The sequence below is a fragment of the Sphaerulina musiva genome, assembly GCF_000320565.1.
Source record: "Sphaerulina musiva SO2202 unplaced genomic scaffold SEPMUscaffold_3, whole genome shotgun sequence".
NCBI classification, from domain to species: domain Eukaryota; kingdom Fungi; phylum Ascomycota; class Dothideomycetes; order Mycosphaerellales; family Mycosphaerellaceae; genus Sphaerulina; species Sphaerulina musiva.
The window spans coordinates 1,291,635-1,315,802 of record NW_016017385.1 but is presented as its reverse complement, the minus strand read 5'-3'; the positions used below and the strand labels follow the sequence as shown (position 1 = coordinate 1,315,802).

Sequence of the window (24,168 nt, the reverse complement as noted above, 5' to 3'; positions counted from 1 at the left end):
TCCTGGTTCGTCGTAATATTCCAGAAAATCTAGTTCTTCTCCAAGTCATCCCATCCCCTCTCTCTAAAACATCTGAATCTCCACCAACGCCCTCCCCACTCCATCCCCTTCCATGCCCTTCACCCCGGAATTCTCCACTTCATACGCCACAGCGCCCCTATCGCGACACATTTCCTTCAACCCATCCACCGACCCTCCAACGCCAAAATACATCTTCTTCGCCCCCAACACCGCTTTGCCCATGTTTCCGCCACTGCCACTGCCACTGCCACTGCCACTGCCACTGCCACTGCCGCCGCTGCCGCGTCGCTTGAGCAAAGTAGTGACGAGATCGACGAATGCTGCGGTCGAGGTGGGGCTGTAGATTGTTTCGGAGGCGAGGATGAGGAGGGATTTTTCTCCTATAGAGAAAGAGGGAGAGGGGGATGGGGATGGGGATGCAGATGGAAGGATGAGATTCGCGAGAGCAGGAGACCAGGGACCAGAGAGGAAATTGAGAGTGAGATTGGTGGATTGGAGGGAAGTTTTGAAGTTGGAGAGGAGGGAGGGGGTGAGTTCGAAATCACCATTGGAGGGTTCTGAGAGGGGGAAATTCATGCTGTTGTTGCTGTTGCTGTTGCTTTCTGGGGAGGTTGTGGTGGTTGTGGTTGTAGCGGCTGCCCAGGTCAGGATGAGATTGGGCAGAGTGATGAGGCGGAGAACTTCTTCGTTGTAGTCTGCGAGAGTGAATGTGAGATCACTCAGGGAGTGTAGCACTGCGTGGCGGAAGAGGATGAGGCTGGGAAGAGCGCTGCCTGCTCCGAGCTGAGATGTGTGAGTTAGCCGCATGTCAATAGCATACGTTGTTCTTCTGATATAAGGGGAATGAATGGTAATAAATACCTCCAGAATCTGATCGCATTTGACCAATTCATCAATATCTTTCCTTGGTCCGCGATCGAGAAGGAAACTGGCAAGATCAATGGAACATTCCCACGTCTTGAACCCTCCTTCGTAAATCCCCGATCGTAAATCGGATTTGTCCAAATTCTCTACGACTTGATCGCTCGCAGATGAATTTTCTTGTAACAGTTGGGCTCGCACATCAAACAGCTCTCTGCGAGGCAAGTATACGATTTTGCCCAAGGGAGACTCGATGCGGACGGTGCTGTAGCTCAGATGCTCTGGGAGTGTGGCTAGCTGTTTATTTTTACGCATTAGTTGGTTGGTGGTTGGTTTATTGACAAGGCTCACAAGGTGCTGATGAGGTCTTGTTTTTTGCTGTCTGATTTTTTTTTTCTTTTCTTGTCTTACCTACCAAGTCGTCGAGCGTGTGGGATCGGACTGGTACCTGAGAAGTGGCAACAGGACTGGGGACAGAATGGACTGTAGCAGGTACTGGCACTACTGGCGAGTCATCATCGCTGGCTATGTCTTCAGAGAAGCCGAAGGAAAAGGCCATTGCTGTTGGCTTCTTGGTATATCAGGTATGGTACATGTATGTTGATGTCGGACAGTAAAAGTGCAAGACTCGGAGCTAAGATTTATCAGGGAAGAGGCTGTTCCCGCCGCAGTATGATTGGTAGAGCTATTCCAGGGTACTTCACTCCTACTACCACCTACTGGCAGTCCTATGCAGAGATCATCGTGGACAACAGGCAGCCGGCACACTTATCCTCGAACAGACTGAGGACTACTGAGATTGGGCAAGTGAGATGGTCGGTGTCATGAAAAAGTCCTGTCTCTCCTACGTAGCGCAGCATACATTATGGCTACTCGCGTAAAGTCGTAAGACCTGATTATATGGGTATCATTGTGCAGAGGTCCTCGCTCATTAAAAAAAATCATGCATCATCTTCGTCTCTTCTGTCGTTATTGAGCTGTCTTGAAATCTCATCACCTACAGTTCTCGTTCCTGTTTGCCGCTGCCCAACATTTTCTTCTCGCCACTTTCAACCTTTCCGACAATGCGCTCGTAGTTTTGCGCTGCGACCTGTCGACTCGCATCTCTCTGCTTCTCCAATCTCTCGATTCCCAGGTTGATGCTCTCGATGTGAACCTCGAGAGGCACCTTGTGTGTACCAATGGTGTCCGGGAGTGCGACACGCTCTCGTAAATCTTCGAGACTGTGCTGAATCTCCTGCAGCTTGAGCAATGTGGCAGTAACATGTCCCCAGGCAAGTCTCCGGTATTCGCTCACATTGTTCAAGAGCTCGATCTGAGATTGGAGCTTTTTGATATCTTTACGATTGCCCCCAAGCTTGGTCCAGAGAAATGCAAACAATTCGTCTTTGCTGGAGTCGAGCTTAATGCCATCTCTAGTTGAAATACCAGCGATTACATCGAGCCTGTTGTCCAGGTTGTCCAGGATGTCGCGAAGTGCCAAAGCCTCATCAATCAATGACATGATCTGCTCTTCTACCGCACCGGTGTGGCGCAGATACTGATCCAGCAGCAGGTCCCGTGAAAAGCTGATAGGTTGAAACGGCGCGAGGATATTGAAATTGTTGCTGAAAAACTTGGCAATCGAGCCGCGCTGGGCGTCTTTCTCCGTCACACCATCGATCACGTTCAGAGTCCATTTGTTTGTGGCCAAAATATGGTCAACAGCCCTGCCGATCCGCGAATTGAATCGACTGAGGTCTCCGCTGGCCTGTCGCGCTGTCTCCACAAAGCCGCTAAACTCAAATACGAGCTCGTTCCTCGAGGGCAAGTTGGAGTATTGCACGATATTCTTCAAGTCACGAATGCTGGCTTCACTCCTTTTCATGTCTGCTGGAAGGTTGGCGCCAACGGTAGATATTTGTAGGACATCTTCGAATGCATTTTGTGCTTGCACGAGCTGCCCGAATTGGGCTTGGCCTTGCAGTTCGGGTGCATTCCTGCTCGGACAGAACGAGAGACCTCCAGTGAACGGCAGTCGACAGATTGGCGTCAGAGCATTATTGATGGTATTGTTGAGGAATCCAGATCCAAATACCAGAACGGCTGCAAGGAGATACGCCAGGACTGCCCAGCCCAAGAGCGGCTTCAGGTTGTGGAGTACAAGGCCCACAACATCTGTCACATACGACAATAGCGGCCTCACTATCCCCTTCCATATCATGGCCGTGTAGTCGGCCCCCCGCTGTGGCTCATCGGCGTCGGGTTCATCGTAATCAGCTTCATCGTGCTGGCCGAGTTTGCTGCCACGATAACGCCCAGCATCACTGGTCATGCTCCGCTCCGCCAATCTTGTTCTGGGGGTTTCTGCTCTTGTGACTCTCCTAATCTGGCCAGCATCAGAAGTGTTGCTCCTGTCGTTCAATCGGAACCGCGGTGTCGCATCCCGCTTCCTGCCATCTTTGGTGTGGTGAGGGCGAGCGTCTGGAGAAGATGGCATGACTAGCTCTGGTTCGATAGAAGAGCGCAGCGTTCTGCGACGCGGCGTCTCGTTTTCGTCGTCGTCTATTGGCCTGAGCGAGCGAGCATCCATACTTGAGGCAGTTCGCGATGACCGGTACACACTGCCAACCTCGTCGCGTTCAGTCTCTTCGTCGTAGATGTCGTCGGAGGGTTCTGAGCCGCTCAAGTTGTCCCAGGATTCAGTCAGGTCGTCGGGTCGTGCGCGCCGAGATCGCGTCATGTTGGTGTCGTGGGGAGAGAAGTGGTCGAAACGTCGAGAGACGGTCAGGTACCTCAGTGTGTAAGGTACATGTAGGTATTTTCCAAATTCCAGCCACCACGGTCCACGCGCGTATTGAGCAATGTGCATCATGCGCACGGATCAGTCGCGCGGATCGTTCATGTGCGCCATGACGTAAGGTAGGCGCTAGCACACGCAAGGATTCAAGTTCACTCCAACTCCCCAAGTCCCCATCGTCTGCGTACATGTACTGTACATACATTACCTACTCAGCTCCCCTATGTGCTTAGGCTCCCTAGGACATAGTACAGGTATCCAATTCTTGCCGACGCGACAACTCCAGCGAAAGATTATACACACACGTACATCTGTTGATCTACAGGTTTTATTGCCCTCCGAGTCCATCCACGAACCTTGACGTTCAGCTCCTTGGCCAGAGGGATCCCTTCCAAGAGCCATTTCCAAGGATAATAGAATGTAGTGTAACCAAGTACTGCAAGTTGACTCCTCGCATACGCCTTGGCGGTAGTCTTTACAACACGAGTAGCGCCTTCGGAGTGGGGGCAGACTTCACTCAAACAAGTATACTCATATCACTCGGAACCTTGGGTATGGCTATTGAGGGATGCTCTCTCTTATTAGAGCTTTGTCGCTATCCCATCCTTGGCAAGATACTGTATCGCTTCCTGACATGTGGACGCGGGAGTAATTCTATCACATATCAATGAAGGTCTCGGACCACACGGTATGGTATGCAGCATACTTTTTTGGCGGCGGTGGCCCGTCGGCCCATGTGGCATATGCCATTCGCGGGCCGCTGTCACCGACCGGCCCGTCTGGCGCATCTTGGCATTTTGACACGCGACATGCGATGGCTTTCTCCAAGGCATACAGGTAGGTACATGTATCTAAAGTAAGGTACAATACGATTACAGCCATCTTTCGGTCGTATTACAGACGAGACCCATATGCCATTTTAGTGACGCCTAGTTGGTCGAGCCATCTTTGTTCCTTTCAGAACTTCTATGCAATCGGCTAGCAAGCAACAGCAAGCACGATCCTAAAACCAACGAGGAGCCTGCCCACATCTGGGCATACAAGTACCGCCCATTGTTCATCGCCACTAACGCTCCTCCCACCGGCGATCCTGTCAAAAGAGCTGTGCTCACAATACTGAAGGCCATACCCATGCGTGTGCCAATTTTGCTGTCATCCACAATCAAACTGGACAACCCGCCTGGCCACAAACCTTGCAAGCCATTGGATGCGATGCCGTACAAGACTGCGAAGGCGTACAGCCCTGCGGTATCGTTGACTGCCGCCCAGCTGTACATGAGCACTGCGGCAATGAGAGCGCATGGAATGACGGCTGTGATCGGCTGTATCCACTTCGTGGCGATGTACGCAACAGTAAGCCGAGAGATGATGCCAACGCCGTTGGTGGTGATCAGCAGGTGCAACGATGACTCGTACGACAGACCGATCACGTTTCGGGCAAACGCGCTGATGAAGTAGAAGGCAAAGTACAAGGCAAAGAAGTTGAACCACATGCCTGCAATGTAAAGGACGTATACCCGCTCACGGAACGCAGACACGTCGATCAACGCACCGGCTTTGCGAGGTGGCAGGCGTGTTCGGAAAAGTGCAATAGTGAGAGCGCTCGTGACGAGCATTATGAACCCAAGCACCCGGACGGTCCAGGCAAAGCCAATTCGATTGAGTAGCTGACCGAAAATGACAGGGAATACTATCCCACCAGTACCAGAACCTGTGAGGAAGAAAGCCAAAACGAACACCTTTTTCGTCGAGAAGTATGTTGCAACGAGTCCAATGGCCGGCGTAAACATCAATCCACAGCCCAGGCCGGCGCAGAGCCCTTGTGCGAGGAAGACTTGCCAGTAGGTATGGCTCACAGAGGTACAAAAGACGCCCACGACTAAGAGTATGCAGCCAGAGATGTAAACTGGCCTGAATAGTCCTGCATCAAGCGCACGACCAGATATGGTGCCCACGGCGAAAATCAAGAATAGTTGCAGCGAGCCGATCCAGGCTATCTCAGAGGCCGAATTCGAGGAAAGTATGTCCGACTCGTAGTAACTTTGAAAAGCGCCGAAGCTGGCCAGGAAGCCCCAGGTGTTGAAGGCGACGAGGTGCCCCATCATTGCCTGTGTCCAGGCCAGTGTGCCGCCATCTGGAGGTGGACCCACATCGTTGCTCTCTTTCTGCCGCATCGGAGGTAAGTCTATGTCGTGTGCGGGCTCGGTACGCGGTCTGGAAGATTGAATGACAATATCACTCAGAGCACGAGTGAACGAACAACTGATAGAGATAGGATCTGCCTGCAGGTAGTACTAAGGTTTATTCGAAGAATTTGCCAAGATGCAGTGAGGTGATGCATGAGAAAAATCTCTTCATTATCGGCTGTATCTAGCGATCCACATAGCGCGGTTTCTTACAGTGCATGCGGAATCGCAGCGCAACAACTTTGGACCTGCTTACCATTGTTACGAATCCATTAGTAGCTTCGATTCCTTCTAACACAGGCAACCCCCACAGATATTAATTAATGATGCTTAGCGCGACCACTTGGTGCACCCTGGAAGGCTTAACATAACGTAGGATGAAGTTCGCAGAAATGAAAAGTTTCTGTCCCTGTTTTCCAGCTTTTCGAAAGCGTTAGATCTGGGCAGACGGAGAATGCTGATGTCGGTGTATACAGGTAATCAATCACAAGACTCCAGCATACCTCCTCTCGTTGACCTGCCAACCTGCGTGCATGACTGTGTCGATGGAAGGTGATCATCGCATCGCATCACGGAGGCTCTGCGGCTGGCGGCGACCCCGACACACTACGGCCCGTAACGGTCAGGCCCGATGGTTCCGCAAAGTCAAAATACCCCAAGTTGTTCAAGGAGAAATCTCGGGGCTGCGGATTTGCGTACGAAAACGGAGCCGAAAAGTGGGCTCGAAGCAACAATTCATCGAGATGACTCGCCAAGTTCGTCTCGATGACAACATCCAACATCCTCGCAGCTGTACCTACATCCAGCGACAGAGCAATGATATCAGCGCGGGTTTGCGTTGTCGAATAGGCCCTCGTTGATCAACCTCGCTTCGCTCTCAATCAATGGTCTCCATACCCAGGCAATGGACCGGTTGGCTGATCGATACGAACCCTCCTAGATGCCCCTGCGTGTGCATGAAGGTAGCTGAAGTACTCTCCGCTTCCCTATTGCTGCCAGTATGGGCAATGATGTAGGCACAGAGGATGTGTTAGTATGCTGTATGTCTCGGAAAAATATTCTCCGCTTGAAGGGTGCAGACTACCTAGGTAGGTATCAAGACAAGAGGCAGCATCTTCGCTGCCCAATCGATGGCAAATTCCTTCAATTTTCCACTTTTACCTCCTTCTTTTCATGTGCCTTTCTGCTCTCGTTATACACTCAGAATTAACTGAACGCTTGAGAAGTATAATCTCAGACTGTGCGGGCGATCATCTCAAGAACGGGCCCAATGGCGGTAGTCACGAACCGCGAAACCATCTCGGATGGGAGAACTCTGCCCGGCGATGTCGCCATTGTCGGAGGCGGAGCATGTGCGACTGCAATCCTGACAGAATTGATCGCCAGAGTCAAGGCGGGTCATCATCTGACGACGCTATTGGTGTTCGAGAAGTCGAGCAGTTTCGGGCCCGGACTGGCATACTCGACGGCATGTGAAGGAACGGGATTGAACATGCGCAGTGAGACTATGAGTTTACGTCCAGATAACCCTGGCCATTTCGTTGAGTGGCTGCAATCGAAGACTCCGGAGAAGCTTGGCAGCAGCACGTATCTGCCACGGACGCTCTATGGCGAGTACCTGTTGGATCAGTTTACATCCGCTGTTGAGGAAGCCGCTTCCCTAGGCGTTAAGGTACTCCCGGTATTTGGTGAGTGATTGGTATTCCCTCGCAATTGCTGGAGCTCAGTGGCGCTCAGCGGCCGAGGAGTCTCCAGCTGTATCACACAATATAGATCTTCTGCTAACAGTCATGTAGGTGAAGTAGTGGCATTGCGTCGATCCGAGAGTGGCTATACTATCACAACAATGACCGGACGGCAGTACGTGGCCACAGATGTGGTACTGGCTCTCGGCAACCACATGTCACCCAAGCACAACTACCTTGAAGGTGAATGTGGATATTTCCCAAACCCGTGGCCCAACAAGCAATTCCAGAGCATTCCGAAAGAGGCGGCCGTCAGTGTCATTGGCTCTCGGTTGACGGCGCTTGATATAGCCTTGCGTTTGGAGTCGCAGGGACACACGGGACCAATAAATCTTGTGTCAAGGAGTGGCCGACTACCCAAGGTGAGCAGGAATGGTACCAACATCCACGATCAATGCTAATCCACCACTTTAGGTCCAGTCTGCTCTACCTCCCAAACCTGCCAATTACAAAAATTTCGAGATTGCCAAAGAACTTGAGGGGCAGTCAGATGCTGCGCTCACACGTCTCACCTTGGCAATTCGAGCGCGCATCGAGCAAGATGCCAAACCCCTGGACTGGCACAGCGTGTTAACGTCACCATATGATCCCGAGTCAGACCTTGTCAAAGACATATCAGCCGCGGAGAGTGGCAACATAGTCTGGCAAGACGTACTCACTGGAACTGCTCCCGTCGTCGAGAGGTATTGGAACGCCTTATCGCCGCAAGAGAAAGTCGTCTTCCTAGAAGAGTATCAGAGCATATGGATGTCATATCGCCATGCGATGCCACTTGCCACAGCCAAGAGGATACTCAACATGATGCAGGTCGGCCAGCTCCGTGTTTTGCAGATGACTGGTCGGGTAGCCAAGATTGACAGTGGCTTTGTGATCCCCTATCACGCCATCGGCGGCAATCCCCTTCTCTATACAGACTACGTTGTCGATGCGACCGGACCGGATGTCAATGCCTTGCGCATCTCTTCGAAGCTGCTTCACAACTGCTTGGGATCTGGACTGGTTGAGGCCGATCCTTTTGGGGGCATCAGAGTCGATCCAACCACTCTGATGGCATCCAAGGGGCTCTATGTCATTGGCTCACTGACGCGCGGCACTCATTTCTATTCCACCGCCATTGACCGTAACGTCGCACACGCTCAGCGTATCGTGGACAGTATCGTTCAGGTGCCTGCTCGGCGCTCTCTACACATTGCCTTCTTCATTGGTACAGATATTAGCTCGCAACTGATCGTGAGTAAGCTTATCCCGCAGCTCATTCGTCACGGACACATGCCATATGTCTTTCTACCAGCGCATAAAGCGAGCAAGAAGACACCTGAGTTTGAGATTCAAGAACTGGCATTTTTTGAGCGACAACTGCTCCGGGAGCATGTTGTCCCTTATCTCGGTGCCAACCATGCGCACGGGACCCCGTTCGTGACTGTTGACCAGTTGAGCACGAAGTACGGGATCCTGGTCGAACATGTGAATAATGTCAACGACCCAAAGTTCATCGCAAGACTCTCTTCCCATCACCACATCGACGTCGGAATGTCTATCCGCTGCTATCAGAAGTTCGGCCGGGAAATCATCAACCACTTCCAGTCTTCCCCCAGACTCGGTCTTCTGAATCTGCATCCAGGAGCACTTCCACAATATCGTGGCGTCATGACGATGAGCCGAGCCATGGCCAATCGAGAAGAACGCTTCAGCTTCTCGCTGCACAGCATAGATGAGAACTGGGACGCCGGGCAGTTGGTCGATATGCAGAGCGGAAAAATCGATTATGGCAAAGACATGCTGTCGAACTTGCTCGACTTGCATGACATTGGTGTCCAAGTCGCCTCGGACGCCTTTGCAAAGCTCGAGAGAGGCGAGGAATTCGATCTGATGCCTCAGGACGAGAGCAAACAGGCCTACTACAGCTTTCCCACAAGGCAGGATTTGGACGAATACCGCGAGCGAGGGCTGCAGCTCGTGAACGCTCAGGCTGTGAAGCAATTCATTGTCGCGAACTTTTCATCTTTGGAGAATAGAAACGATATCGAGCGGGTCGTGGAGCATGCTGTCCAGGATTGGTATCTTCATCATCGACGCATCGATCCGCCTCTGCAGAAGATTGCCTACAGCGCTGCTGATGATGGACAGGCTTCATCGGGATTTCCATCGCTTGCAGATGTTCCGTTGGAAGCACGTCTTGTGACCTGAGGTTTCGGCCCCTGAATACTAGTCAGCTAGGAGGTAGAGGGAAGGGAGAATCTGATGAATGAACGCTAGGAACATGCATGTGTCTTGACTCGGCAGTAGGATTGCATTTTGCATCTTCACTCTGGCTGCCGTGGTGGTACTTGGAGAGCTATTTTTCGCTATAAAATGTCGTATGCTATATCATACCTTTTTACCTTTGTATCACTTTTCTTTCTACGGGCACCAGCTGAAGTGGGCCTGTTATGTTTTCAAATTATGTAAGCTGAACTAGGGTCTCGAATACCGCAATACGGCGCAATTTAGAGTTGCATGATGCACGATGGAGATGATGCTGCATGCACGTGTCGTGTTATGTTGTTGGTACAGCACAATACATTATACATGTACACAACCACCAACTTTTTTGGTCACACGCTGCACTGATTCTGGCCCGCAGTTCTGCTGGTGATGATATTGGGGCTTTTTCATATTGACGCGCGATATCTCATTGCCCTGGTGTAGTTCTGGTGCCATACGGAGATGACATTCGATCGCTCACGACAATAGCTTCCTCTGCCATGCCCTCGACTTCGCCTGGGCAGGCCTCGACGCCGACTGCCTTCTCGGAAATCCTGCCTGGAGCTCCCGCCGCTTCACTGCAGGCGACGACCACCTTCATCTACCGATTCAAACGATACATTGTGTACATCTCCGGCTGCCAGCTGAACGTGCTATCTGCGCCGAATGTTCTCGTCCAGGCCATCACCTTCCCGCATCCACTCACAGCAGTCGCCGCAAGTCCCAAGACGGGCCAGCTGATCGTCGCGGGCGAGGGACAGGCACAGGCGGTGATTTTGGAGCCGGTTGCGGAAGGCTGGACCAAGATTTCCTGGGAAAAGACGCTGTTATTGAGACGAGACGAGGCGGAAGCGGAGATACAATGCGTTTGCTGGAGCAATGAAGGGGAGGCGCTCCTTGCAGGCAGTCGCTCTCTCATACTCTTCTCCAGCCTGCCCACTTCGCGGATCGGTTCCCCGCGGACCTCCACCTTCGATGGCGAGGAGTTGGACGAGCGGAGGCCATTGTGGTCGAAGCCAGTCGCTAGACCTGTTCAGCAAGCTACGTTCAGTCCAAGCTCCACGTTGATCGCGACCCGCGCGCGTTACGATCGTCTGGTCAAAATTTGGAGACGCTTGTCGTTTGAGGAGGGTTTGTTTGACCACATGTACCTCCCACATCCGGCAGCAGTGACCCATATCGAATGGCGTCCACTGGACGAGCACTCTGAACGTCGGAGAGGTAGTGCCATCAGTCGACGGCACGAAGAGGAGCACGAAGTGTTGTATACTATCGCTACGGATGGTGTGCTGCGAGTGTGGCGTACCGGCGGCATACACGACTTGGAGATGCTGTTTCTACATACATCGATTGATCTAGTGTCAGCCATACCGGACTCGCCGAGCTTGTCTGCCAATGGAATGTCATTCAACTCAAAGCCTGCCCGCTATGCTGTGATCCTGCCTTGCGATCAATTCGCGGCGGCACTCAACAGCGCCATAGGCCTACCACAGGACATGAAGATCAACCATGCAAAAGAACACCTGAAAGAGCTGGTCTCGAAGGAGCCGGACGTTGTCGTCGTCCTCGACGGACAGGGCAGAATGTCTGCTTGGGGTCTCCAGAGCATTGGTCACAAACGACGGCCAGCCACTCCTTCGACTCTGCAGCCGTTCCACATCGCACATGCTGAAGGACTACCCCTGAAGCTGCCCCAAAACACACCTGCTATGTCGACTGCTTGGTTTCAGGACAACAAGATCCACTTGCTCATACACAGCCTGGCTCAGAATGGCAGTATCTTGTGGTGGCAAGGCTTCATTGAGTCGTTCATGTCGACTTCAGCTCCCGGTGCGGATCGCATCTCACTGGCTAGCTCCTGGCATGGCGTGAGTCTCGACGAGTGGAGCGGGCAACTCACAGACTCAACTCGCCGACCGAGGGAGATGACGAGGAGCAACGGAGATCATGCTCCATCTGTGAATACATTTGTTGTGGAGGCTGCTTACGGACGTCGCTCAGTGACGCTCTCAACGAGCGGCCAAGTGGAAGTTGCCACCTCTACTGACGAGCATTCGGACCTTGCATCATACTCTCGCGCAACTTACGAAACAGGAATTGAAGATGGCATTCTGCTTGCAGCAAATGCAGAGGTTGCTGCCCTTGTGAGCTCCCTTCGCATGACACTATCCATAATCGACCTTCGGGATGGATTCATCGAGGACTGCCAGGGTGTCGACAGTATCGTACACAGTGCGAAATGCTTCACACTAAGGGCTCGACAGAGCTTTGTCGCAGTAGCCTATGACACAAGCGTTGACATTCTCTTCCAAAGCAGGTATGAGCACGATAGCGCCCTCATGCGGTCGTGGCAATTCGTGCGACGTATTTCCATCGTGGACCTTGGAGTGAACATTACAGGCCTGGCATGGCAAGCAGACGGATCGTTGGCTGTCGCTGCGGGCACGGCGCTGTTTATTGCAGGCCCGCAAGCAGTTCTTGACCAGATTGACAGCCACGTGTTGGAGTCAGCAGACGTCCCCGAAGAGTCCAAGACTGTGCAGCTTCCTGTGTTAGCGCACCACCTCAGCAGACATTTGCCTGCCTGGCATCCGAGTACATTGGAGAGACTCGTGTTACATGGCCATAGTTGGGCCGCAGTTTATTTGCTGAAGACACTTGCTTCCAAGCTCAAGTTCTGGAGTACTGGAGATGAGCTCGATCATATGTTGGGTGCAGATCCCCAGACCCTGCTTGAACGTACAGACGATGCTTGGCTCGATGAAGAGACTGCCAACGAGCTCAAAGATCAGCTTGACGAGAAGGAGTTGCCGGCGATATTGCGAAAAGATCAGCGGCGCTTGAGCAATGTCATTGACGCTCTTCTGTATTTGCGCGATCACCATAATGGCCTCGATCATAATGCTTTGTGGTACCTGTTTACATGGAAACTTCAACTTCTGCCGCACCAGGCAAGGGAAAGACAGGCCAATACTAACACGCAAGCTGAAATACAATACACCCACGACCATGGGTTTGTACCCGAGATGTCATGGCGTGAAATCGTCATGGCGTACCATAGTACTTCGCAACAGCCGCTGCTGGACATTCTGATCTTACACTATGACAACAAGCTGACTTGGGATATCGCGAAACGTCTCGGTATCATGGCGTGGCTTCAAGATCGAGAAGCGCTCATGCAGGCCTTTGAGCAGATGGCGCAGACCGCATATCGCTCGACTTCCCCACCAGATCCCACGCACGCTGCCATCTACTACCTGGCCTTACACAAGAAGCAGACTCTGGCGGCTCTCTGGCGAATCGCCACGTGGCATCGTGAGCAGAGGTCAACGACCAACTTTCTCAAAAAGGACTTCAGCCAACCCGATGCCAAGACAGCTGCGAAAAAGAATGCATATGCGTTGATGGGCAAACGGCGTTTCCACTATGCAGCAGCATTTTTTCTTCTTGCTGACAATGCGGCTGATGCTTGCAATGTGCTCGCAGGACAGTGTGATGATGTACAGTTCGCGATTGCTGTAGCAAGATTGTATTGCAGTGACGGGTCCGAAGTCCTGCGGGAGGTTCTCGCTGATCGAATCCTTCCGGAAGCGAAGAAGGACGGTGATCGCTGGTTGATGAGCTGGTGTCATTCAGTACGCCTTGAGAAAATGCAAGCTGTGGAGATCTTGGTACAGCCTATTGAGGGAATCGTCAAAGTGTGGCAGCGAGATGACCCTGCGACCTTGCTCCTATATACACAGCTGCGGAAAACGCCGAGTGAGCATGAGTATACCGCTGTGCTACGTTCTGCCAAGATATTGGGACGCATGGGACTTGCCGTTCTTGCTTTGGATGTGATTAGAAGTTGGAAGTTCACTGCTCGCACTCTGCCTACCACAAATGGTCTGTCCAACGGAACTCTCGCGACCCTGCCTGATCGTACGGTCAGCGAGCCTGTTTCCACGCCCGCTGAACATGCCGAACCTCCTTCGCTACTCAACGGTTTCGCGGATCCTGCACCGGCACAGTCTGCGCCCATGGACGAGAAGGCTGCACGGGAGGCAAAAGCAGCTGAGTTGCTGGCCAAGATCCAGGCCAAGAAGAACGCTGCGAAGCCGAAGGCAGAAGGGGAGGAGGGTGGCAAAGAGGAGAAGGATCGACGGCAGCCCACGCAGTTCAAGGAGCCTGATGCTAATAGTCTGTTGGACTCGTTTGGCTTTTAATTTTTTGTAAGATGTATATATGTCCGTTATGAGCGTAGCGAGGCGTTTCGAGGTTTCGTGAATCAATTCATCCATGCTGTTGTTGTACTGTTGATGCATACTACTTTTTTTTAATGGAAGCTCATCTTTCTCTCAATCTACTCGCAAGACAACATCTAATCAAACTTCTTCCACCATCTCTCTCTCTCTCTCTGTTCGCAGGGGAGTTGCCAAGCAGCTTCATTTACATCAACAACATCAATGACAAAAAAAACAACATTACAGCTACATAAAGATCCCACCTCACTAACCCATATCCTCACATCAACAATGCAATGCAATCCAATCCCATCCCTCATCCCATCTCATCACTTCCCTACTGCCCACCCATCCTAGCAGCAATCTGCATCAACGGCGCCGGCACAGTCGCCACAGGAGTCCGATCCGCCATAAAACTCGTCAAGGGCAACGCCAATCCCACCGCATACTTATCCAAATTATTCCCACACTGCATTCGATACCTCGTCAACAAATCCGCATATCGTTCTTCATCATCTTCTTTTTTCAAATCCCGCATTCCTTTTGCCTTGTCCTCATCATTTTCATCGTCCCCTCCACCTCCACCAGTAGCAGGAGTAGTATACCTCGTCACCTCGGCAAAAAGATAATCCAACGTAGGCCGATCCTCTGCATCGAAGCGCAAACAGGCCAAAACCAAATTCCTCAATTCCGCACTATAAAATCCTCGTGCAGTTTGATCAAATTCAGGAGGTTCTCTTCGACTTGGGTTGGTCCAATCAAACCACGTGGCATTGTTTGCCACGGGACCGTTTTCGCCCGCGAGCATCGAGTGCAAAATGATTCCGATGCCCCAGACGTTGGATTGGGTGGATTGGCGGACGAGGGCGCCGGTGTGGCGGTCTGTCAGCGCTACGTGCTGTTCGGGTGGGGCGTGCTCGGGCGAGCCGTGGCAGAAGAGAGAGTGGATGGGTCGAGGGTCGTTGGGGGGAGCCATGAGGGAGAGGCCGAAGTCGGCAATTTTGGCTTGGGGATACATGCGGAATCGGTCGGTGGCGGGGACGCCCATGAAGATGTTGTCGAGTTTGAGATCGCGGTGGACGATGACGGGCCAGTGTTGTTGTTGGGGATCGTCTGGGTTCTTTTCCAAGGAGCCGCGCTCCATTAAGAGGCCGGCCATGACCAGGGATAGGAAGGTGCTCCAGATGAAGGGTTCGGGGACGAGGGAAATGTCCCCCGCCCTGCTGTAGTCGACCCAGGGGAAGATTTTGCGATCACCATGTCTGCGGCTGTAGTAGTCTCCGTGGAGCACGGCGTCGAAGGCATCGCCGTAAGGGCAGTATTCGAGATAGAGATCTGCTCTCTGTGCTCCCAGGCGAAGGCGCCAGTTGTGAAGCGCCACAATGGCATCTGATCCAGGCTTGTTGGCAAGGTCGGCGAGGGCTTGGATTCTACAACAAGAGTCAGTGATCAATGTCGTGACGAGCCACTGGTGACTGGTTACTCACTCTGTGGGCCCAGTGCCTGCAGTGCTGCCCGTATTGCCTGGCGCCCCGTCGGTCCAGAATGAATCTATCGACCAAATTGGTCGGAGGTCACAATTCTTGCGGACTACTCGATGGCAGATGCTCATATCCGGATGAGTTCCCACCCATAAGTCTGCTGTGCCGTACGATCCGGCGCCCAAGTGCACTTGACCGTGCCAGGTCACTGCCATCGTTCATCGTTAGCTCAAAGTCTGTTCGGGATTCATGGAATCGATCTTACCATCAAGCACCGCAGGCGCATCCTGCATTTCTACGTCTCCTACATCTCCCATTACTACATCCTGATCTGCATTCTCCTCCTCCTCCTCTTCCGCCATTGCCTCCTCTCCCGCCCTCTTCTCCTTCTCCTTCTTCTCTTCCGCCAGCATTTCCGCTCTCGCCTTTTCCATATCAGCAATCCTCAACCGCGCCGAATTTTCCAACAAAGGCAAATCCCTATCGATCGAAGCCTGACCCTGCGTATTCTTCGCATTCCAGTACTCGATACATTGTTGCAAAAAGTTCACGGTTCTCTCTTGGTCTAAATCATAATCCTGCAAAGCCTGCACCAAAGATGTAGCAGCCCCCTCAGCCTCTCTACCAGCAGCCAAGTACTCTTTTTTCCTCCGGATGAAGTATTGAACCGTCGGTCTCCAATGGGCACCATCATGCTTCAGCACATCATCATCGTCCCCAGGGGCCCCTCGAAATCGTTGCGCATAAATGACATGAGCAGATAGGTCATTCGTAGCTTTATTATCGAGACGAAATTTGCGAATCGTGTCTCCGAGATCCATTTTCGCGAGTGTGGAAAGTCCATTGAACGCTGCAATGGCCGCGTCGCGAAAAGCAACATTGGTGGTTCCGAGTGTGAGAGGGGCAACCTTGTGCGATTGAGCTTCGAGGAGCACGTAGAGGTGTTGCGCTTCTCGGAGCTCTCGCGCTTCTGCAGCCAGTGCTCCTTCGGCCATGATTGCGATTGTATGATGATCACTCCCTGAGCAGTGAATACTATCGTTGTTGTGTAGAGAGAAAGTCAGTCTCTCGAGGACAGTCAAGCTGAATCAATGTCTTTGTTCTATCGCGAACTGGGTCGGATGCGGCGAAAGCAATAATGTCCTTTGTTCTTGCCAAATCAGACCTTCGACACAAAGACTGCTTGGGGAGATCATTTCGATGTTGCTATGTCCCGATTAGCAGTGTTGGGTATGCCAGAATCTGGCGCAAGTCGGGGTGGGATATTTTTGAGATTATACCGAAATTATACAATAGGTCTGAACTATGATACAGCTGCTGCTACTTTTCTCACGCGTTGGGTATATTCAGTTCTGATCTCTTGCTCCTCTCCAATCGTAAAGTCATGAAATGCATCGTACGCTGAGCCCTATCTTACAAAACATAAGCAGTTGCAACTGCAGCTGCGATCATAGGCCACCAGCCCATCATCTCTCCTACCCTCATTGCACCACTGTCAGCGCTGTCGCTGCTACTGTCAGGAGCAGTCGTTCCATTCGCTAGGGTGCCGTCAATAACAAGCGTCTGACTGCTGTTTCCTGGCAACGTAGCCAATTTCGCGGCAGTCGCATTGTTCGCGACAGCATTGATGTAATCCGTGTCGTTGTTCGAGTCGCAGCCGCAAGGATTATATCTCCCACACCAGCACTCTGCTGGATGAGTCTCATTTTGACCGCTCGTGTTATTGCGATAAGTCCAATAGTAAGGATATCCGTACGAGTAGGCTCCATACAGCGCAAGAGCGGGGAAGATGGCAAGTGCACCCGCGCCCACAAGCAGGGGAGCACCAAGGCCTCCTCGTCGTTGACCAGCGGCATAGGGTGATGCTGCACCGCCGCCATAATATCTGCCGCCATTACCATAACCACGTGTTGAGCCAGAGCCGCCCCGTGTCCCGCCGGAGGAAGTGCCGGAGCCAGAGCCAGAGCCGCCGCGCGAGCCCCCAGAAGAGCTTCCCGAAGAGCTTCCTGAAGAGGAACTACTACTGCCCGAGGACGTTGAGCCGCCCCGACCGCCTCCACCACCTCCGCCCTTTCTCTTGAACAGTTGTGTGGACGCTTCTGTGAATTCCTCGAGAGAGCCGGGCAGCGTCAGCGCATGGCCAAGTGTGAAAAGCGTGATCAGGAAGAAGATCGCTTGAGGCAGCCTCATTGTTGCGGTGTGGGAGTGTGTGTCGCGTAGGGTGCAAGGAACTGTGACTGTGTGGCGTATCCTGCACAAGACGATCGAGAGTCTTGTGAGTGCTGTGAGATGAATAACCAGGATGGAGGTACGTAGGTGAGGAGGTGGTGGAGGAGGAGCAGTCGCGGGTATATATGTCGAAGTGGTGGCGGTGGCGTCTCTCAGGTGAAGCGAAGGCCTCACCACAATGGACAGAGGCAGTTGGGCAGTGTGCAAGTGTGGGTGCAGTGGAAGCAAGTCTTTGTGGAATGACGCTCTGTTCTGCCAAGGACGCCAAAGGACGGGAGGAACACCTATAAACCCTGTCGGCCACCCAATTCATGGAACTCCCGTCATTAACCATAAATGATGCGGGGCGCGCGTCATGGATGCTACGCTTGTGACGGCTGTGCCACACTGTGCCATGGATGCTCTGTGTGCTGTGCCGCTCTCGGATGAACTGCCCGTCCGACTTGGCATCACATGACAGAGTCCCACGATTCATCCTGATCTGGACTGCAGGAGGTACGAAGTACGCTCATGTTGCGCGTTTGCAAATACTCTCCATCTCTCGCGATCCTCAGGTATGCTATAGTATGCCACTGCTGTACGTGATCATCTCCACCAATCCTTCGGCCTTTGGAGAGTTCCACTTGGGATGCACTGCCTCTGTTGCAGTAAGTAGAAGAACTCTTGCTCTATGCAGTGGCTTTCATCCAGCCACACCCATTCGTGCCCGCACCTCTCGACTAGTCTTACATAGCCATCGTGGCAGTACCGTTGCCCCAACCCAAAACTCTATCCCATTCGCCCGGTTTAATCCTACCGAATCCTCTTCTTCGGCCGATGGCTGCGGTCTCTGCCATTTTTGTCCAGCCTGGCTACCGGCGGAGTATACACCCATCCGTGAAGCAAATGCTCCATCTGCTTGATCATGTACAGTTCAACGTGGCCCTTGCGTTCGGCTTCGATCTCCTCCATAGGATCATCTTCCGCTGCGCCTGGTCCGGGAGTATTGGCTTTGGAAGGTCCCTTGGATGAGCGATCGCCAAAGTCGACGTCGTCCGTCCGGTCTTCCTTGCTGGCTTCCTTCGCCGCCTGTACATCTTCCTTGTCTTCCACCGAAGCCAATGCAGTCGTCGTCGCGTGCTCGTCGCCTCCCAGCAAGGCTTCAATCGCTCCCTCCACCTCATCATCTTTCTCATCCCCGCCCCGCTTGACCTGATACTCGGTCGTGAAGTGGCCATCCTGAATCACCGTCTGATCGAGCAGACTCTTTTGGTTGGCACGCCGCAGGATATTCTCTTCGACCGTCTTCTCGCTGACCAGCTTGTACACCTCAACATCTTTCGTCTGTCCAATCCGGTGGGCACGGTCCATGCATTGGCGATCCATTTGAGGATTCCAGTCGAGATCGTAAAAGATGACGGATGAAGCACCTGTCAAATTTAATCCCACGCCACCCGCGCGAGACGATAAGATCATGCACTGATACTTGCAGTCTGGTCGATTGAACTCAGCTGAGTATAGCTGTCGACGTTCGACCGGAGTACTTCCGTCCAGTCGCAGATAAGGTAGATTCATCAAGCCGAGGAAGCGCTCCAGTACGTCCAAAGTGCCCGTCATCTGAGTGAAGATCAAGCTCCGTGAACCTCGCGACTGCAGGTCCCGCAACAAATATGTCAGTCGTTGCAACTTGCCGGCATCGTAGATAATCAGACGCTTATCGGGGAAAGCGATGGAGCTCCGCACACGAGCCTCGTGACCGAAATCTTGATCGACAGGATACAGGGGCGACGAGCGGATGGACTCTTGCACCTTCGGCGGTATCGCGTAGTCCAGCAGAGGCACAGTCACAGCCGGTGGTACGAACGCGAAGCGCACGATGACTTCCTGCAGTCGATCAGCGTAGCTATCCAGGGTCGCAACATCACGTTGTAGGCGGGTGTCCTCAGCCACAAGCCAATCGCTGAGATGCTCGAAGCGTAGCGGTCTCTGACCCAGTCGTGTATGCCCGTGCCAGGTCTTGGCGACTGGATTCACCCTAGGCTTGAAGAGATATGGCTGGCCTCGGCTCACTGTAACAACTTCGCGGAGGTCTACTGGAATCAGAGGCTCACTCTCTAGCGCTGACTCCGTGACCTGGATGCAAGAACGTAACTGCTGCAGTTTACGCTCGCGCAGTCGAAGACGTTGCAAAGCGCGGGACCCAGCAATCGTGGAAGGGTCGGGGCTACTGTCGATTGCGGCAGAATCAAGCTCGCTCAGTTGGCGCCTGAGTTCACTTCCAGCTGCGAGCTGCCGGGATCGATTTGTGGCTGACTTTCGGAGCGTGGTATTGTTGGTGACTAGCAGTTTGAGGGGAGTGTCCTGGGCAAAGCCTAGCATGCGTCGAATAAGCTGTTCGCGCGTGCTGTAGCCCTCTAAAGGACTGTACTCCATGGCGAAGCTCGTCTGTATCGGCCGTGGGTCGAAAAGGTCAGGATGGTTGCACACTTTGCGCAAGCTCAGCAAAACTGCTCCGGCTTGAACGCCGCTGCCTTTGGCGAGAGTATCCCGAGTCGATGCGAGACCCATGTAGTCTTGATACAATTGTCGTTGACGCTTGCTGAGCTTGCAGACTACCACTCTCTCGATCTTCTTCGGGAGATCTTTCTCAACCTCGTCTTTCTTGCGGCGGAGCAGGAATGGACGAAGAGAGACGTGCAGCTGATCAATGACACGCTGGGCATTTTCGGAAATCTTCTGCACGCCTTGGTCGAATATCTCCTTCACAGGATCCTTCCAGTGGCTCAAAAATTCCTCGAGCTCACCATGCGAAGTTTCTCCATCGCCTCCCGCAGTCAAGAAAGTAAGCAGAGACCAGACTTCTGCCAGATCATTCTGCAGTGGAGTACCAGTGAGTAGCAGGCGTGCTTTCGTTCTGAGGCGGATGAGCAGTTGCCACTTTTGGCTGTTGAAATTCCTAATGTTGTGAGCTTCGTCGAGAATGAGATAGTGCCATTGCTGATTGCGAATTGCATTGATATCTTGCGATGCCACGTTGTAGCTCGTGATCACGACATTATATCCCCTCCTCGCTCGATCCTCATGATGCGGGTCGTTGGTCCATCCTTTGCGCTTCGCTTCACGCTCCGATGCAGATCCATAGTACGCCAGCACTCGAAATCCAGGCAGGAACTTCTGAAACTCCGTCACCCAGTTCAAAATAACAGATGTCGGGACAATGACCAGATGCGTCTCCCAGACTTCGTGCTTTTCTGCGAGGTGGGCTAACAGTGAGATGGTTTGAAAAGTCTTACCAAGGCCCATTTCGTCGGCCAAGATGCCATTTGTGCCATTCCGGTACAGTGAGGCGAGCCAGTCCAAACCGGCATGCTGGTAGGAACGAAGCGTACCTCGGAGGAGGGTCGGTACAGGGATAAGTGTCTTCGTGAGGCCTGTATCAAATGACTCTGACATTCTGTCCACTTCCTCGACCTCCTGAAGCTCGGCGTCAATGTCGCCTTCGACGGGCGGCATGTCTTCGTCTCGTGAGTCCGAGACGCGTTGAGGTTCTTCTGCGCTTTTCATCACGTCGTTCGTACTCGGAGCAGCACCTGCCTCGCCTTGGGCGTCGGATCTAGCTTCGGATTGCGGCCGCGGGTTATCGTTATCGCCGCCGTTCTCTACACTGGTCATTGGCGTAGGCAAACCGCCATCTTTCTCCCCCAACAGATCCTTGTCGCTGAAAAATCCCAATAATGAACTTCGCATCTTTGGAGGTAGCCCTGCATCATCACTCGCATCATTTTCATCGTCATCGTCGTCGTCGTCGTCGTTTTCAGCCTCATCTCCAGTACTGCTCATGTCCTCGTCCGAATCGTAGTCTTCCGAATCCATGTCGGTCGATTCATCAGAAGACAAGTGGTCATCTGCCTCATTGCTGTCCAGGAGCAGAGCAGCGATCCCAGAGCTATGACCTCGTGTGTGTGGTACATTCGCGTCCGTCAAGCGATCGGCCTGTGCAGCATCCCGATCCCTAGGTTGACCATCTTCGGGTGGAGCCTCCAGCGCGGAGAGTCCAGTCACATCTCCCTCGTCACACTCATCCATTGCGACGTCATCTTTTTTGTCAGGGGGCGGTATATCGTGCAGTTCTTCCTGTTCTGCCTCCCGCTCGGCCTCTCGTTCTGCCTTGTACGCTGCGATGGCTTCTTCGCTCATCTCACCCTCCTCTTCTTCCTCTTCCTCGCTGTCCATGTTCGCTTCCGAGTCTTCTTCGGTGTCCCCGTCATCATCTTCCTCAGCATCTGCATCCGATTCTTCGATATCGCCCGCGCTATCTTCATCCATGTCGATATCACTGTCCCCTTCGCCATCTGCCACTCCTCGCTGCTTTGCTAGCAGGTTCTCGCTGTGCTTAAGCCGTTGCTGCAACTTCTCTTCCCTAACACGCTCTTGCTCCTTCTCCCATGCTCGTCGCTTCATGTCCTTGACGTGCAGTTCTACCATCTCCCACTTCGCCTTCATGTCAACCACGATTTGTTTTTTAACGTAGTCAATGATCTTGTTCCTCTCAGCGATCAAATCCTCCTCCGTCGGTCCATTCCTAGCCTTCCACGCATCCACAGCCTCTTGCGCCAGCTTTTTGGCAAACATCCGATGTTGAGTCTTCTCTCGGACTTGAAGCGTTCGGAGATGTAGTGCATGAGCTGCCAAATGATCATGGTGCCCATACTGTGGCGGCGGCTCGGGCTGGTAGTCATCGCGAAACAGACTGAGATTCTCTGCACTCAATGCTCCTCCTGGTTTGGCTGCCTCGAGTAGCCTCTTCCTGGCGGCGGCTTCGCGTGCTACAAATTTCTCCTCCTCTTCCGCAAGCTCCTCTACGCTCTTCGGTCCACGTTCGTTCTCGATAGACGGTGCTAGCCGCTCCTGCAACTCGAAGTCTTCGAGGAGTTGCCATATTGACAGTCGGGGCGGGAGTAAAGGCGATGGGATCTGTGCTTGTGGACATGGCGGTGGGATGATTTGCCGGGGAGCAACTTTCAGCTTCAGCCGGGGTGATGGCTTTGAGCGCTCTGGTGACCCGAGTGATGCACCGCTGGGGCTATGCATTTTGCGCCGCAAAGCTGGCGACGACTCTCGCTTCAACTTCGTCTTCGAATTTCCCGTGCTGCCTTTGGCCCCATTTACTAGCGGCGAGTCCGGCTTTGTAGGAGTAGGAAATGATCGAGTAGGCTGCAAAGCTGCAATCTGCGCTTGCAACTCTGCGATTCGCTGTGCGCTTGCGATGGACTCAGACGGCTTGTCCACTCCATTTCCCGGCCTCTTTGAATCCGCGTTGGACTGCTTGTCCGATTGTGGCTCAGCCTTGCGAGTGGTTCCTCCCATACTCTTGCTTGCAGACGGCTTTGTATCTGCATTATTACTAGTCTTCTTCTCTGCGCCCAGCTTGTTCACCGGCTTCTTGCTCCTCGGACTCACACGCTTAGGACTGGATACTAGCTCTTTGTTGGCACGTCCGCTCTTACGCTGTCCATCCACGATAATGGAGGTGGGCCCCTGTGCTTCAAACTTCTTCCAGGGTGGAGACGGCGGACGTGAGTTTGCTGCGGGAGTGCTCTGACTCTGGCTGCGTGCCCGCGATTTGGTCGATTTGGCAGTTGTCGTCTCTGCATCTGAACCAGATAACCCAGGAGTGCCTACATTGGAGTGTCTGGCTGAAACTCTCCGACCATCAGCGGACTTCAGCGTAGACAGCGCCGCAACTGGAAACTGCCAAGGCGGACTCGCGCCCCTCTTGCGTTTCTTGTTGGGATTATGCGTTGGCTCGGGAGTGGAAGAGTGCAAGTCAGCCTCGGGTTCCCTCCTCTTCTTGCTGGGTGGTGTATCTGGCCTGATAGTCGCTTCGGCGGCGTTCTCGAGTGCATCGCGGTCGCCGTCGCCATGCCGTTCATCCTGCTCTGCCTTGATGGCAATCGTCGGGTCCTGAGTGGGGGCGTCCAGTGATTCAGCGCGGATTTGCGACGCCTCTGGCTGCTCGAGCGACTCGAAGTCGTGGTGGCTCCCACTCTCAGCGTCGATTTCGCGCGTCGAAGCCGGATCAAGAGGGCTCATAATATCCACAACACTTCAGTCGCGTTTCGTCCAAGATTCATCATGAGAGCCGAGCATACAATCACTCTATACCACTGTTTCTCTGTACGCGAACTTCCCCAACAAGACTAGGTACCCCAAGTGAACCCGATGCATGAAGTCAGCACCTTAGTCTTCGATTAAAACGTGAATGAAATAAGATGCAAGTCGATGTACCCGACTTTTGCGACCCATGTGGTAGATGAACGCGCTTTGGCGAGGAAGGCGCTAGTTCTAGCGGGCCGTTGTTGCCAAGCCCCCGACAGACGGCATGGTCAACCCAATAGCTCGTTGTGATGGGTCGCGAGT

General features: G+C 53.0%; 8 protein-coding genes across 8 annotated transcripts; 2 read left to right on the top strand and 6 right to left on the bottom strand.

The window, feature by feature from the left end:
* Nucleotides 1-3: 3 nt before the first annotated feature.
* Nucleotides 4-1,453, bottom strand: SEPMUDRAFT_148117 (uncharacterized protein). Its single transcript, XM_016904716.1, has 3 exons — nt 1,298-1,453; nt 883-1,179; nt 4-804 (listed from the first exon to the last, which is right to left on the bottom strand). The coding sequence occupies exons 1-3, from the start codon at nt 1,439-1,441 to the stop codon at nt 64-66; spliced, it is 1,182 nt and encodes a 393-aa protein (XP_016762522.1). The 5' UTR covers nt 1,442-1,453; the 3' UTR covers nt 4-63.
* Nucleotides 1,454-1,716: 263 nt separating this feature from the next.
* Nucleotides 1,717-3,635, bottom strand: SEPMUDRAFT_148116 (uncharacterized protein). Its single transcript, XM_016904715.1, has one exon. The coding sequence runs from the start codon at nt 3,602-3,604 to the stop codon at nt 1,880-1,882; it is 1,725 nt and encodes a 574-aa protein (XP_016762521.1). The 5' UTR covers nt 3,605-3,635; the 3' UTR covers nt 1,717-1,879.
* A 920-nt stretch (nt 3,636-4,555) lies between these two features.
* Nucleotides 4,556-5,835, bottom strand: SEPMUDRAFT_140161 (MFS general substrate transporter; the record flags this gene model as incomplete). Its single annotated transcript, XM_016902926.1, has 2 exons — nt 4,556-4,590; nt 4,626-5,835. The coding sequence occupies 2 exons, from the start codon at nt 5,833-5,835 to the stop codon at nt 4,556-4,558; spliced, it is 1,245 nt and encodes a 414-aa protein (XP_016762520.1).
* Nucleotides 5,836-7,117: 1,282 nt separating this feature from the next.
* On the top strand, nt 7,118-9,779 carry SEPMUDRAFT_132067 (uncharacterized protein; the record flags this gene model as incomplete). The annotated part of the gene is made up of 3 exons (XM_016902469.1): nt 7,118-7,535; nt 7,644-7,954; nt 8,007-9,779. The coding sequence occupies 3 exons, from the start codon at nt 7,118-7,120 to the stop codon at nt 9,777-9,779; spliced, it is 2,502 nt and encodes an 833-aa protein (XP_016762519.1).
* Nucleotides 9,780-11,642: 1,863 nt separating this feature from the next.
* SEPMUDRAFT_148115 (uncharacterized protein) lies at nt 11,643-14,151 on the top strand. Its single transcript, XM_016904714.1, has one exon. It carries the CDS (start codon nt 11,648-11,650, stop codon nt 14,039-14,041), a length of 2,394 nt encoding a protein of 797 aa, XP_016762518.1. The 5' UTR covers nt 11,643-11,647; the 3' UTR covers nt 14,042-14,151.
* A 245-nt stretch (nt 14,152-14,396) lies between these two features.
* Nucleotides 14,397-16,535, bottom strand: SEPMUDRAFT_132065 (uncharacterized protein; the record flags this gene model as incomplete). The annotated part of the gene is made up of 3 exons (XM_016902468.1): nt 14,397-15,489; nt 15,547-15,748; nt 15,806-16,535. The coding sequence occupies 3 exons, from the start codon at nt 16,533-16,535 to the stop codon at nt 14,397-14,399; spliced, it is 2,025 nt and encodes a 674-aa protein (XP_016762517.1).
* Nucleotides 16,536-16,794: 259 nt separating this feature from the next.
* Nucleotides 16,795-17,936, bottom strand: SEPMUDRAFT_148114 (uncharacterized protein). The gene has a single exon (XM_016904713.1). It carries the CDS (start codon nt 17,728-17,730, stop codon nt 16,954-16,956), a length of 777 nt encoding a protein of 258 aa, XP_016762516.1. The 5' UTR covers nt 17,731-17,936; the 3' UTR covers nt 16,795-16,953.
* Nucleotides 17,937-18,301: 365 nt separating this feature from the next.
* On the bottom strand, nt 18,302-23,932 carry SEPMUDRAFT_148113 (SNF2_N-domain-containing protein). Its single transcript, XM_016904712.1, has one exon. The coding sequence runs from the start codon at nt 23,839-23,841 to the stop codon at nt 18,562-18,564; it is 5,280 nt and encodes a 1,759-aa protein (XP_016762515.1). The 5' UTR covers nt 23,842-23,932; the 3' UTR covers nt 18,302-18,561.
* Between the last annotated feature and the right edge of the window lie 236 nt (nt 23,933-24,168).

Bases quoted from the DNA above. Each gene is read 5' to 3' on its own strand.
- SEPMUDRAFT_148117 (XM_016904716.1), bottom strand. From the start codon at position 1,441: ATGGCCTTTTCCTTCGGCTTCTCTGAAGACATAGCCAGCGATGATGAC. The intron at 1,180-1,297 runs GTAGGTAAGACA...AAAAATAAACAG, and splicing joins CCCACACGCTCGACGACTTG to CTAGCCACACTCCCAGAGCA. The intron at 805-882 runs GTATTTATTACC...CACACATCTCAG, and splicing joins AATGCGATCAGATTCTGGAG to CTCGGAGCAGGCAGCGCTCT.
- SEPMUDRAFT_148116 (XM_016904715.1), bottom strand. From the start codon at position 3,604: ATGACGCGATCTCGGCGCGCACGACCCGACGACCTGACTGAATCCTGG.
- SEPMUDRAFT_148115 (XM_016904714.1), top strand. From the start codon at position 11,648: ATGTCGACTTCAGCTCCCGGTGCGGATCGCATCTCACTGGCTAGCTCC.
- SEPMUDRAFT_148114 (XM_016904713.1), bottom strand. From the start codon at position 17,730: ATGAGGCTGCCTCAAGCGATCTTCTTCCTGATCACGCTTTTCACACTT.
- SEPMUDRAFT_148113 (XM_016904712.1), bottom strand. From the start codon at position 23,841: ATGAGCCCTCTTGATCCGGCTTCGACGCGCGAAATCGACGCTGAGAGT.